At 52.4% G+C, this 12404-nt stretch overlaps 3 protein-coding genes across 5 annotated transcripts in view; 2 read left to right on the top strand and 1 right to left on the bottom strand.

Moving 5' to 3' along the window:
- SARS2 (seryl-tRNA synthetase 2, mitochondrial) overlaps positions 1-1538 on the top strand; it is a 13441-nt gene extending 11903 nt beyond the window's left edge. Inside the window, exons 17-19 of one of the 2 annotated variants that reach the window (XR_003796606.1) lie at positions 82-202; positions 1316-1356; positions 1518-1538. The gene's annotated coding sequence lies outside the window, so the exon portion shown is untranslated. Of the gene's footprint in view, positions 1-81; positions 258-1315; positions 1357-1517 lie in introns of those variants that run through there. The other variant, XM_029242127.1, reaches the window with a different exon arrangement.
- CCER2 (coiled-coil glutamate rich protein 2) lies at positions 892-3467 on the top strand. Its single transcript, XM_029242220.1, is given in 5 exon segments — positions 892-1058; positions 1316-1356; positions 1518-1605; positions 1934-2400; positions 3076-3467. Coding segments are annotated over 5 exon segments (912 nt in total). The 5' UTR covers positions 892-982; the 3' UTR covers positions 3316-3467.
- A 25-nt stretch (positions 3468-3492) lies between these two features.
- NFKBIB (NFKB inhibitor beta) lies at positions 3493-12205 on the bottom strand. Of its 2 annotated transcripts, XM_029242138.1 has the most exons (6): positions 11953-12205; positions 6078-6183; positions 5663-5996; positions 4771-4859; positions 4423-4680; positions 3493-3640 (listed from the first exon to the last, which is right to left on the bottom strand). In XM_029242138.1, the coding sequence occupies exons 1-6, from the start codon at positions 12129-12131 to the stop codon at positions 3545-3547; spliced, it is 1062 nt and encodes a 353-aa protein (XP_029097971.1). In that variant the 5' UTR covers positions 12132-12205; the 3' UTR covers positions 3493-3544. The 2 variants fall into 2 exon arrangements, with proteins under 2 accessions (XP_029097971.1, XP_029097979.1); XM_029242146.1 differs by having other exon boundaries at positions 3494-4680; positions 11953-12188.
- Positions 12206-12404: the final 199 nt, after the last annotated feature.

Here is a 12404-nt window from a genome sequence, read left to right as displayed (position 1 = left end):
CTCAGGCCTCTGCGCTTGCTAGACCACTCCCCGGCTCCTCTCCCCTAGATCTTGTGTGACTGCTTGCATTTTGTCACTCAGGCCTTAGCCCAGATGTCACCTCCCCCGAGAGGACTTCCCGGACCAGCCTGGCCAAAGTAAAAACCCCAGCACTCGGCATCCACGCCGCCGTGCTGCGATGCACCGCAGCCTCCTTCCTTGGGTACTGTCTTGCCCCATTCTGAGATGTCTGCTCCAAGAGGCCAGGGAAGTTTGCCAGCAGCCCCATTCATTGTTGTAGCACCAGGGTCTAGAAGAGGACTGGGCATGTAATGGGCGCTCAATAAAAATGACTGGGGTGAAGGAGCTCGGGCCTGTGTAGTTCGCAGTGCCAAGCACTGCCCAAGCTAACATGTGCATTAACTTATTTAATCTTCCCCATCAAGCTGTGGAGTAGGTTGTCACCAGCCCTATTTCACAAGTGAGGAACAGGTCTTAGATTAAGCAGTTGTCCCAGGGCTGCACAGCTGGTAGTGGAGGAGCTGGGACTCAGGTGGGGGCCAGATACAGCTCTGAGGAAGTAGATTTATGAGACCCACTTTCCAGAGGAGAAAATGGGCCAAGGAAGGGAAGGAGTTGCCTGAGGTTGGTCTGTAAGTGGCTGCCTCTGGATTCAAACCCAGGTCCCGCCTCCCAGTGGGGCCTTAAGCTCATCAGACCCTGTTTACCTGGGCAGAGAATTCCAACTCCCCCCCCCCGCCGCCCCGCTGGAGCTCAGGGGCCGGAAGGGGCCGGAAGCTGGAGGGGAGGGTGCAGGGAGTGGGCCCCCATGAATAATAGAGGGTCTCAGACGGGTCTCCGCCCCGCAGCTGTTGCCCTCCATCTGGCGGGGAGCGGGTGGTGGTGACGTCACTTCCTCCCGTGGGGGCCACTGGGGGCGCGGGTTATAAGGAGCTGCCTCCCCGGCCGCACGGTGCGAGGACCCTGGTCCGGACGCCCCACCATGCAGCGCCGCGAGCCCACCGTGCCGCTCTTGCTGCTGCTGCTGCCTCCTTTGCTGGCGCTGCTGCTCGGGGCGGGTGAGCGCCTGAGACCAGGGCGACCCCCCCCCCGCCAGCCTGGGGAGCGGGGGACTCGGGTGACCGGGGGCGGGGACGGCGCACCCAGCGGGGCCAGACTAGAGCGTTCATGGGCTGAGCTTCCAGGTGGAGACGGCGCACCTAGCAGGGGGGCTGGGGGAGGGGACTTGTGGGTACCGGGACGACCTCGGAGCTGGAATCAGCACCCGGGACAGCGCCCGGAGTACAAGCCCAGCACCCCCGTCCTTCTTCCACAGCCACCGCGGCTCCCCTGGCACCGCGACCCTCCAAGGAGGAGGTGAGGACTGCGGCCCTCTTGCCCTGCCTCATCTCCCTGGGGCCCTGGTCTCCCCTTCCCAGCCCCCTCCACGATCTTTTGTCTCCCCTCCAACCCTCCCACTGCTCTCATGCCCCCCATCTGCCCTACCCTCAACCTCCCCTCTGACCCTTCACCCCCAGCTGACCCGCTGTCTGGCAGAGGTGGTCACAGAAGTGCTGATGCTGGGCCAGGCCAAGCGAGGCCCCTGCATGGCTCTCCTCCACAAAGGTAAGGAGGGCCCAGGCCCCAGTTCCTCTTAGGAGCTCCCACCCCACCAGGGCTGCCTGGAGGAAGGGGTGTCCTCTTCTCATCCTAGAGCCATTGTCTGGGCTGGCCCGGCATTGTCAAGTGTGTCCAGACTGAAGGAGCCTGGCCCCTAGCCCCACCCTCGGGGCTCCCTGCAAGGGTACAGGATGAGGGCAGAGAGTGTCTCCCAGCACCTGACTCTCCCCTCCCAGGTCTGGACAGTGCCCCTGTGGGACCTCGGGCAGCCCCAGAACTCCTCTAGGGCTGTTTTCTGTTTGGCTGCACAGAGAACATCCTCTCTTTCCTCTAGAAATATGTGAGACAGAGTCCTGCGGCTGTGGGTCCACTGAAGGGAAAGGCCTCCTGGTTGGGGATTTTAAAAAGCCAGAGGCTGGGAAGACAAGATCCAGCCAGGAGGTGAGGGACAAGGAAGAGGAGGCAGCAGAAAGGACCCACAAGGCCGAAGTGCGGGAACCGGCCATCCACGAGCAGCTCCACGGCCGGCTCCGCCAGAAGCACAGAGAGGAGGAGGAGGAAAAGGAGAGGGGGCCCATGGAGGCCACTGAGGGCCCGTGGAAGCGGGTGGCAGAGCAGACCAGCGATGAGGAGACAGCCCAGTTCGAGGCAGAGGAGAAGGGGGTGCAGGTGCTGGGCAGGGGCCACAGCCTGTGGCCGGGTGCCGAGGCGGGTGGAGAGAGACACGAGGACCGCCACTACCTCCACCAGGCAGAAGCTGAGCCCAAGCAGGAGAAGAGAGAGGCTGCGGACAGGAGGTGAGTGGAGGAGGCAAGGAGGGAGTGGGGTGGAGATGTCAGTGGACTTCCTACCGAACAGCCACCAATGTTGGGCCATAAACAGCAAGATCCACCACAAATGGGCCGTAGTGACCAGGACTGACATGAGGACTAGGTAGCAACATCTAAGCAGGGCCTTTACTTGATCAAGAGGGCTTCCGTACTTCCATTACAGTAACCAAGAAGGCCACCATTACCACACAGAAGTGCCCGAGTTAGCCACCATTGCTAGTCTGTGACCAGCAAGTTGACCACCATGAAAAGTAGCTGCCACGGCTGGTTCACTGGGCTATAGATGGACACCACTGCTGGGTCATGGGAAGTAAAGATGTCACCATGATCGGTGGCAGTTACCGAAATGGCCATCACCTCACAAATGGGTCACAGCATCCCAGTCACTAGCGCCTTTGCTAGTCCTCTGTCTGCCGCTGTTGGCTATGGCACACACCGGAGGCCTCACCGCTGGCCACGTTAGCTGACGTGACTCTTCCAGGGTTGCAGCAACCAGCAGGGCGACCATCGTGGCCCACGATGACCAGGATGACCACTGCTGGTTGCCACTAAGTGAACTGACCTGGCCCACATTCATGGGCAACCACTGAGGTGGCCTGCCTTTGAAGGTGGGTGCTGAGCGCCCCATTTCTGATCCCCCCAGGAGCGTGACGTGGAACGGCTGGAGCACACGAGAGATGAGCTGAAGGAGGTGACGGAGATGCTGGGAGAGGAGCTCAGGAGGGCGGGCGGACCCCTGACCTCGTGTCCTCCTTCCTCACACACCCTACGGCTTAGGACTGTTGACCCCCAAACCCTTCCAGTCCGTCACCCCACTCTGCTCCCCAACCTGCAGGAGTGGAGAGAAGGGTGCACCTTGAAACCAGGCCTGAGGGGCCAAGTCTGAGCTGGGTAGAGGGGCTGGGCTCAGACTGACTCAGGAAACAGCCCTGACACCCGTCTAACACAGTCCAACCCTCCCGAGTGAATAAAGCACAAAGAAAACCACCAAGGCTTATCGTGTAGCCCTTGATTTTAGAGGGGCAGGAGCTGAGGAGTGGGCGGGAGGCCTGGGAAGGCGACTGTTGTCAGAACTGGGATTTTTTATTAAATTGGAAACTCTATTCACAATTAAGTCAGATGGGGTCATCAGGGAGCGGTTTCGAGGCTGGGGTGAGAGGTAGCTGGTTTGGGCTCCGGCCACTGTGGACCACGATGTCGTCATATTCATCCTGGGGGCAGAGGGGGCCAGGCAGAGGGGCTCAGGCGGCTGCCACCTTGCCCGCTGCCCAAGTTCTCCCACCCACCCTGAGAACCGGGTGCTGCCTTGAAGCCCAAGTTCCCCGCTCCCAGTTCAACTTCCCTGCTTCTAGTTCTCTAAGCACCACTTTCCAGGTCACCTGTGTTCTCCCAGCGCTACTGTGTGGGCTCCAGTCCTGCTGCCTCTCCAGCCCTTCAGCCGCCGCAGGCTGAGGTCTCCCCCTCCGCCCCTTCCCTCTGCCTCTACCCAAATTCCTCAACCCCCACCGTTCAACGACAACCCCTGCCCCCAGCAGTGTCTCTGCTGCCTGGGTTCTCCAATGAAGCCTCCTCACCGCTGGCTTAGGTCTTTCCCCACCGCTGCCAGTGTTTGAATCACTGCTGCCCAAGGTCATCTTCCCACAGCCTAAACTCTCCAACTCTTGCTCCCACAAAACAACTCCCCACGCTGCCACCCTCTGCTGTCGATGTTTACCAGCCACTAGGACCAAGGCCTTTTCTCTCCCTCTGCCTGAGTTCTACCTCTGCCACTGCCTTAACTTCTCAACTGCCACTGCCTGAGTTCTCCCCGCCACCCCTGTCCAGGTCTCCCCTGATCGCTGTCTGATATCACTTTCACTGCTGCCTGAGTTCTCTAATCACAGCAGCCCGACGTCAGTCTCAACGTGCTGCCTAATTTCTCTTCTCCCCCTTCCACCTGCCCGTTTACCCTGACCCCCAAAGCTGGGCCGCCCAGTCTTTCCTCCTGACTCACGCCCTCGTCCCCGCTGTCGCTGTCGCTACTGCTGCTGCAGGGGCCGGGCTTGTCCTCGTCCTCGGGCTCAGGGGCTCCGTGTGCACGGAGGAGGCGGGCGAGGATGGGGTTGGGCCGGAGCATGGCGCTGCCGAGTGGGGTGCGGCCACCGTACATGCGGGTGGCGGGGTTGGCACCGGCCTTCAGGAGAAGTTCCAGCACATCGGCTGCCTGGGCCTCCACTGCCAAGTGCAAGGGGCTCCGGCCACACGTGGGCTCCTGTGGGGTGCAGCAGAGAGGTTAGAGGAGACCCTGCCCGGCTCGGGCACGATCCCCACCCTGCCACGCCTTCTCCCTAGGGCAGCTCACCGGTTTGTTGAGGTCAGCTCCAGCCTCCCAGAGCAGTTGGACCATCTCCGCGTCTTTGTGGATGACAGCCACATGGAGTGGGGTGTGGCCTGGGGACAGAGTGACCTATGTCAGATGATGGGGGGGTGGGCCTGGGCCCCCAATGCCACGATCCTAGGGGAGGGTTTTTTGGCCTGAGGGTGATGGAGTTTGGGGTCTGGCTCCTGCATGCCTGGGTATATCAAAGAGGCTCCTGCATCCCAAATGCCTAAGTCTCAGGGGGTCTGGAACTTGCTGGCAGTGCCAATGCCTGGGTTGTGGGATGTCTGGGGCCCATGCGTGAAGAGCCCAGGGGCTTTGGACAGGAGGCCTGGATCTTGGGGCTAGGAGACCTGAGTCTCTGGTCTTACTTCACAAAGAACCAGGACCCCAAATTCCTGGGTCCTGAGTAGTTGAAGGGCCTATGACCTTGGGGGGTGGGGTGGGCCCTGAACACTGGGTCCCACCCTTCCACCTGTGGAGGGGCCTGGTCCCAAGTACTTGGGTGGGCTTAGAGACGGGGGAGCTGAGACTCAGATGCTAGGGCCCTGGGTAGACAAGGTCTATTTTCCCATGAGGCCTGGCTGAGGAGGGCTGACCCTGAACTCCAATGTCAACCTCTGGGAACCTGGGCTGCCAGAGTTTCCCAGAGGGCTTGGCGCTTGAGTTCCCTTGTCCTGGGTGGCCTGGGGCTTGTGGTTCTCAATAAGCTGGGACCTGAGCAGGAGTCCTTGGGCCTGATGCCTGGGTTCCCTAAAGCCTCGGTATTATTTCCCAAGGGGCCAGGCTTTGAGTCAGGAGAGCCGAGCCCAGAGCCAGGCACCCTTACCCTGCCTGGGAGCCCGGGCCCTTCCCAGTGACAGAGGACACTCACCCTCATAGTTTTCAGCCTCCAGCTGCAGCTTCCAGTCCTCTTCACTCTCACCCTCTTCCTGCTCCAGGTCAGGCTCAGGGTACAAGGCAACAGAGGTATGGCTGGTGTCAGGGGCGTGGTCAGAGCCCTGAGCGAGGTAGGTGTTGGGGACTCCCCTGGGGCACTGGGGGCGGGGCTGGAGCAGCACACGAGCACAGGCGTGTGCCCCAACGCGGCAGGCCAGGTGCAGCGCCGTGTGGCCCCCACGCTCCGCCACCAGCAAGCTGGCACCCGCCGCATACAGCTTCTCCACCGTGGATGCCTCTTCCAGGATGGCTGCCAGATGCAGGGCTGTCTGCAGGAGCAGAAGGCAGGGGTTAGGGGTCACACAGAGAAGTCTGGCCCCCAAGCCCTACAGTGTCTACGGGTGGCTCACCTGGCCCAGGTCATTCTGCAGGTACAGGTACTCAGTACCAGCGGCGAATCCCAGGAGGAAATCCAGGAAGGGCTCGTGCCGATGAATCACGGCCAAGTGCAGTGCCCTGAGGACAAGGACTGGGTCAGAAGGCAGAGGTCTAGCACTCTCTTTTTAGTTTGCTCGGGTGTTCGTTTTTTTTTTTTTTTGGTTTGTTTGTTTCACTTCTTATGAGGTCAAGTACTCTAGCATGCGTTCATTCAACAAACATGGAGCACCTACTGGGTGCTAGGCATTATGACCACAGTTCTGGAACCAGCTGTCAGGAACCTGGGAGGGTCAGGTCAGAGTTAATTCAGCCAATTTGTTTAATCAATGTTTTCGTTTGGTTTGGTTTGGGGTTTTTTTGGCTACACCGCACGGCACGGGGGATCTTAGCTCCCTGACCAGGGATAGAACCCGAGCCCCCTGCAGTGGAAGCGTGGAGCCTTAATCACTGGACCAGCAGGGAAGTCTCCAGTGTTTATTAAGTAGGACTTCTACTCCCTCCCAAGATGAAGTAACATGGACCAGATTTCACTCCCATCTCCAACCAACCAAAAAAACCCAGACATAATACAGTATATGAAACAACAGTTCCCAAGATACTGGACATCATGCAATGAATGACAGCAATTCTAGGGAAACAGGCAGCACACTCGATGAGCCCTTCAGTTGACTGCCACAGCTTTCTGTCTTGAGAGTTTCCAAGCCATGATGCAGAGAGGGGGATGCAGGCAGATTTGCCTGAGGTGAGGAGACAGAGCTGAGTCTCAGGAGAGCAAGACAGCTGGAGTCACAGGACAGGGAACCAGAGAGGAGACAGCTGCCCAGGGATCGCAGAGGGGCCTCTTGAATATTTAGAAGAATACTGGTCAGTGCAAGGGTGTAAGGAAACTACCCCAGGCTGGGGGAAAACCAACCAAAAGGATTAGAGAGATATGCCTGGTGCTCACACAGGGCCGGGACTAGGACAAACCCACAATTCACAGGATATTGGGTAGAATACTCCGGAAGGTCTTACTTCATCAGTAATGAGGAATAATGAGCCCCAGATTAGGTGGGTGCTCAGGACCCACCTAACAAATCATAAAAGCAAAACCCCAAAGGATCAAACTACTTACAAGTAATTTAACCGCATCCCAGAACAATATTTAAGAGTATTTATAGGAATACAAAGCTAGCTAGCCTGACAAGGTAAAAGTTACAATGTCTGGCATCTAATCAAAGATTATCAAGCATACAAAGAAGCAGGAAAGCATGATCCATAGTGAGAATAATCAATCAATGGACACTGACCCAGAAATGACTCAGACGGCAGAATTAGCAAACGAGAACATTCAAACTGTATCTTATACATTCAACAAGTTAAGTAGAGACATGGATAAAAAAAAAAAAAAAAGACTCAAACTGAACTCCTAGAGATAAAAACTACAGCACCTGAAATGAAAAAGACACTGGATGGAATTAACAGATTACACACTACCAAAAAAAAAAGATCAGCAAACCTCAGGACTTCACAATAGCAACTCTCCAGAATGAAACACAGAGAACACTTAAGAACGGGAAGAACATCAGTGAGCCGTGGGCCAACTTCAAGAGGCCCAGTCTATCCGTAACAAGTTCCTAAAGGAGCAGGGGGTAGAAAAAACGTTTGAAGAAATAATGTCTAGAAAGTTTTCCGAATCTGATGGAAACTATAAACCCACGGCTCCAAGAAGCTCTATGACTCCCGAGCACAAGAAATATGAAGAAAAGTATACCGAGGCCCCACATGAAAAACCTGTTCAAAATCAACAATTAAGATAAATATCTTCGGAGCAGCCAGAGGAAAAGATACCTTAAGTATAAAGGAATAAAAATAAGCACGACAGCAGGTTTCACAAAGGAAATAATACAGGAGAACACGATGGGGCCACATCTTTAAAGTACTCAAAGACGGACTGTCAACCTAGAATTCTTTTTTGTTTGTTTGTTTGTTTGTTTGTTTTTTGCAGTACGCGGGCTTCTCTCTGTTGTGGTCTCTCCCGTTGCGGAGCACAGGCTCCGGACGTGCAGGCTTAGCGGCCATGGCTCACAGGCCCAGCCGCTCCGCGGCATGTGGGGTCTTCCCGGACCGGGGCACGAACCCGCGTCCCCTGCATCGGCAGGCGGACTCTCAACCACTGCGCCACCAGGGAAGCCCCAACCTAGAATTCTTTAACCCAGCAAAAATATCTCTCAAAAATGGAGACAAAATACAGCTGCTTTCAGCTATACAAAAGAAACTCATCACCAGCAGACCCACATCACAAGAAATGTTCAAGGAAACCTGTAAGCAAAAGGAAAATGACATCAAACGAAAATATGGATCTATACAACAGAATAAAGAACACTGAAAACAGTAACTATACGGGTAAGTACATAAGATTTTCTTTCTTAATATGTAAATTTCTTTAGAAGATAATTTTTTAAAAAGAATTGACTGTTTAAGCAAAAATTATAACAGTGTCTGGTGGAGTTTATAACACATGTATAAGTGAAATGTACGACAGCAATACAACAAAGGCCAGGAAGAGACAAATGGAAATATACTACTCTAAGGTTCTTTTATGCTATGAGAAGCGGCATCGTATCACTTGAAGGCAGACCATAATAAGTTAAAGTGGCACACTATAAGCCCTAAAGCAGGAGTCAGCAAATTTTTCTGTAAAGGGACAGATAAATAATTCAAGCTTAGTGGACGACATGGTCTCTCTTTCACCTACTCAGCTTTCCTGGCAGGATGCAAAAGCAGCCATTGGCGATATGTAAATGAATGGGCATGGCTGGATTCCAACAGAACTTACTTTATGGAGTCTGCAATTTGGATTTCATATAATTTTCACTTGCAATGAAATGTTTTTCTTCTTTTGATTTTCTTCCAACCTTTTAAAAATGTAAAAACCATTCTTAGCTCACAGCCATACAAAAGCAGGTAGCTGGCTGGATTTTGCCTGTCTTTGTTGGCAAAGACCATAGTTTGCCAACCTTTCTTTCAGAGCAACCACTAAAATAAAAAACAAAGAGTTAAAGGTAATAAGCCAACAAAAGAAATACAACGGGGCTTCCCTGGTGGCGCAGTGGTTGAGAGTCTTCCTGCCGATGCAGGGGACACGGGTTCGTGCCCCGGTCCGGGAAGATCCCACATGCCGCAGAGCAGCTGGGCCCGTGAGCCAGGGCCACTGAGCCTGTGCGTCCGGAACCTGTGCTCCGCAACAGGAGAGGCCACAACAGTGAGAGGCCCGCATACCGCAAAAAAAAAAAAAAAAGAAAGAAAAGGAAAAGAAATACAACGGAACAAAATTTGCTTGTTCCAAAAGACAGAAAAAGAGGAAAAGGTAAACAAAGAAGAGATAAGTAGAAAACTAATAACGAGATGATAGACATAGCTATATCAATAATTAAATTAAATGTAAATGGTCTAAAAGCTCCAATTAAAAGGTAGAAACTGTCAGACTGAATAAAAAAGCAAAACCCAACTATATGCTACCTACAAGTAACACCCTTTAAAATAAATTTTAAAATAGGTTACAAATAAAAGAATGGAAAAAGATATACCATGCTAACACCAGTCAGTCAAAAGAAAGCAAGAGTGAAGGACTCCCCTGGTGGCACAGTGGTTAAGAATCCGCCTGCCAATGCAGGGGACACGGGTTCAATCCCTGGTCCGGGAAGATCCCACATGCCACGGATCAACTAAGCCCGTGTGCCACAACTACTGAGCCCGCGCTCTAGAGACCACGAACCACAACTACTGAACCCACGCGCTGCAACTACTGAAGCCCGTGCGCCTGGAGCCCATGCTCCACAACAAGAAGCCACCTCAATGAGAAGCCCATGCACCACAACGAAGAGTAGCCCCCACTCGCCGCAAATAGAGAAAGGCCGCCCGCAGCAATGAAGACCCAACGCAGCCAAAAAATAAATAAATAAATAAATAAGACAGCATACACAAAAGCCCCTAACGTTGGCTAGCATAAAAAACAGATACTCAATGAAAAACAAGTTTAAAAAAAAAAAGAAAGCAGGAGTGAGTATTTTAATATCAGAGTAGATTTCAGAGCAAGGAATATTACCACGGATAGAGATTATTTCCTAATGACAAAGAGGTCAATTAAGGAAGAAGACATAATAATCCTAAACATTTGTGCCCCTAATAACAGAGCGTCAAATTACACGAAGGAAAACCTGATAGAACAACAAGGAAATCCACAAATCCACAATTATTGTTGAAGATTTCAATACCCCTCTCTCAATAACTGACAGAACAAGTAGACAGAAATCATCAGCAAGGATACAGTAGACCTGAACAACAGAAGAACCAAAGAAACCAATACAACCTCTAACTGACACTTGGAGAACACTACACCAACAGCAGCAGAATACACATTCTTTTCAAGTGCACACACAATGGAATTAAACTAAAAACCAATAAAAGGAAGATATTCGGACTATCTGGAAACTAAACAGCATACTTCTAAATAATCCACCAGCCAAAGGAGAAATCAAAAGAGAAATTAGAAAGTGTACTGAATTAAGTGAAAATAAAAACACAGCACACCAGAATGTGTGAGATACTGCTAACGCACTACTCTGGGAAATTTACATGAAACACCTATACTAGAAAAAAAGAAAGGTCTCAAATCAATGACCTCAGCTTCTACCTTAAGAAACTAGAAAAAGAAGAACAAATTAAACCTAAAGTAAGCAGAAGAAAGTAAATAATGAAAGTCAGAACAGAGATCAACAAAATAGAAAGCAAAAAAAAAAAAAAACCTATAGAGAAAATAAATGAAACCACAGTTGGTTCTTTGAGAAGATCGGTGTTTCTTGAGTGCCTCCTATGGGCCAGGCACTGTTCCGTCACTGGGGATACAACTGTAAACACAACACACAAAAACCCCAGGGACATTCCCTCAGTTGGGCCTTTACGACATTGTTCCTTCTACCTGGAATGCTCTCCCCAGATTATCTACTCGTCCCACTTTCCTACTTTATTTTTCTCCAAAGAACTTACTATCTTCTGACATACCATTTTTCTTATTTTTTTTTCATTTTTCCATCTTTGTTTCTTCCTATCTTTCTTCTCTTCTCTCTCTCTTTCTTACTTTGTGTCTATGTGGCTTTCTGTTTCTTTCTTTCCTTCTCTCTACCTTTCTTTCTTTTTTGTTCCTCGCACCCTTCCTCCCTTCCTTTCTGTAAGTCTGTCTGCCCTGCCATCTATATACCCCCACTAGAATGTAGGCTCCACAAGTCATAAGTTTTTGTGCTTTCTTCACAGCCTTATCACCAGCACCTAAAACAGGGCCTGAAACGTTGTCGGTGTTGGATAAATATTTGTTTAACAGATGAATCCCTGCTGTCATGGAGTTTACATTTTCTGTTTGAATGTAAGGTTTGAAGATTAGTGCTCAGAAGGTGGGATCTTAGAGTCAAAAGCCAAGTATTAATTTCGGAAATCAAAATCTAATGCGTCTAAGTTAGGAGCTAAGGATCAAAGATCATATTTAGAGGTCAGATGTCAGGAGGAGCCTGCCTGAACTTCAGTTCTAACATAGGTCTCAGGACCGCAGTCAGGAAGGTCAAATCGAGCCTTGGATGTGGAATCAATCAATGGATGTGGAGCTCTGAGAACCAGAGTTCCAGAAAGGAAGGGGTTAGGATCAAAATTAGATTGGAAATTGATTTATCAAAGGTTAGACTTGGGGGTTAGAGGTCAGAGCAAGCATTAGAAGACAGATTTAGGATTGAGAGGTTGGGAAGTCAGGATCAGAGACTAATAGAGAGTCAGATGTGGGATTTTAGGGCCCGGTGTGGCAGCCTAAGGTTCACTCACGTGTCGCCATCCTCAGTGACGTAGCCAAAGACGAGGGGCGCCCACGACAGCCCCGGGCCCAGCTCCGCGCCTAGCCCCGGTCCTCCGGGGGCCGCCGCGTCCGGACCCAGAGAGCCCAGGCCGCTGTCGCACCATTCGTCGGCATCCGCAGCTTTCCCCAAGCACGCGACCCCGGCCATGGCCCCCAAAGCCTCAGGGGACCCCAGCGGCCGCCAGCCAGTCGCTGGGCTCTGCCTGGAATTCTAGCGCTTCCGCCCTGGGGGGAATTCCCCAACACGCCCCCCTGACTCAGCCAATCAGACTGGGTTAAATAGTAAACGCCCCGCCCCATACCACACCGTGACCAATCAGAGTATTCAGATGGACTGCGACTCTCCACCCTTTCCCACTCTTTCCGCGCGCCCTTTACCAACATGGCTGCGGGAGCGGGGCACTCTGGGATTCATAGTCCA

This window comes from Monodon monoceros, unplaced genomic scaffold, assembly GCF_005190385.1.
Source record: "Monodon monoceros isolate NGI ecotype Baffin Bay Population unplaced genomic scaffold, NGI_Narwhal_1 Super_Scaffold_10, whole genome shotgun sequence".
NCBI classification, from domain to species: domain Eukaryota; kingdom Metazoa; phylum Chordata; class Mammalia; order Artiodactyla; family Monodontidae; genus Monodon; species Monodon monoceros.
This window is presented reverse-complemented; position numbering and strand designations above follow the sequence as displayed.

Bases quoted from the DNA above. Each gene is read 5' to 3' on its own strand.
- NFKBIB (XM_029242146.1), bottom strand. From the start codon at position 12,131: ATGGCCGGGGTCGCGTGCTTGGGGAAAGCTGCGGATGCCGACGAATGG. The intron at 6,184-11,952 runs GTGAGTGAACCT...CCTTGTCCTCAG, and splicing joins GTCACTGAGGATGGCGACAC to GGCACTGCACTTGGCCGTGA. The intron at 4,860-5,662 runs GTGAGTGTCCTC...CTCTGTCCCCAG, and splicing joins GGAGGCTGAAAACTATGAGG to GCCACACCCCACTCCATGTG.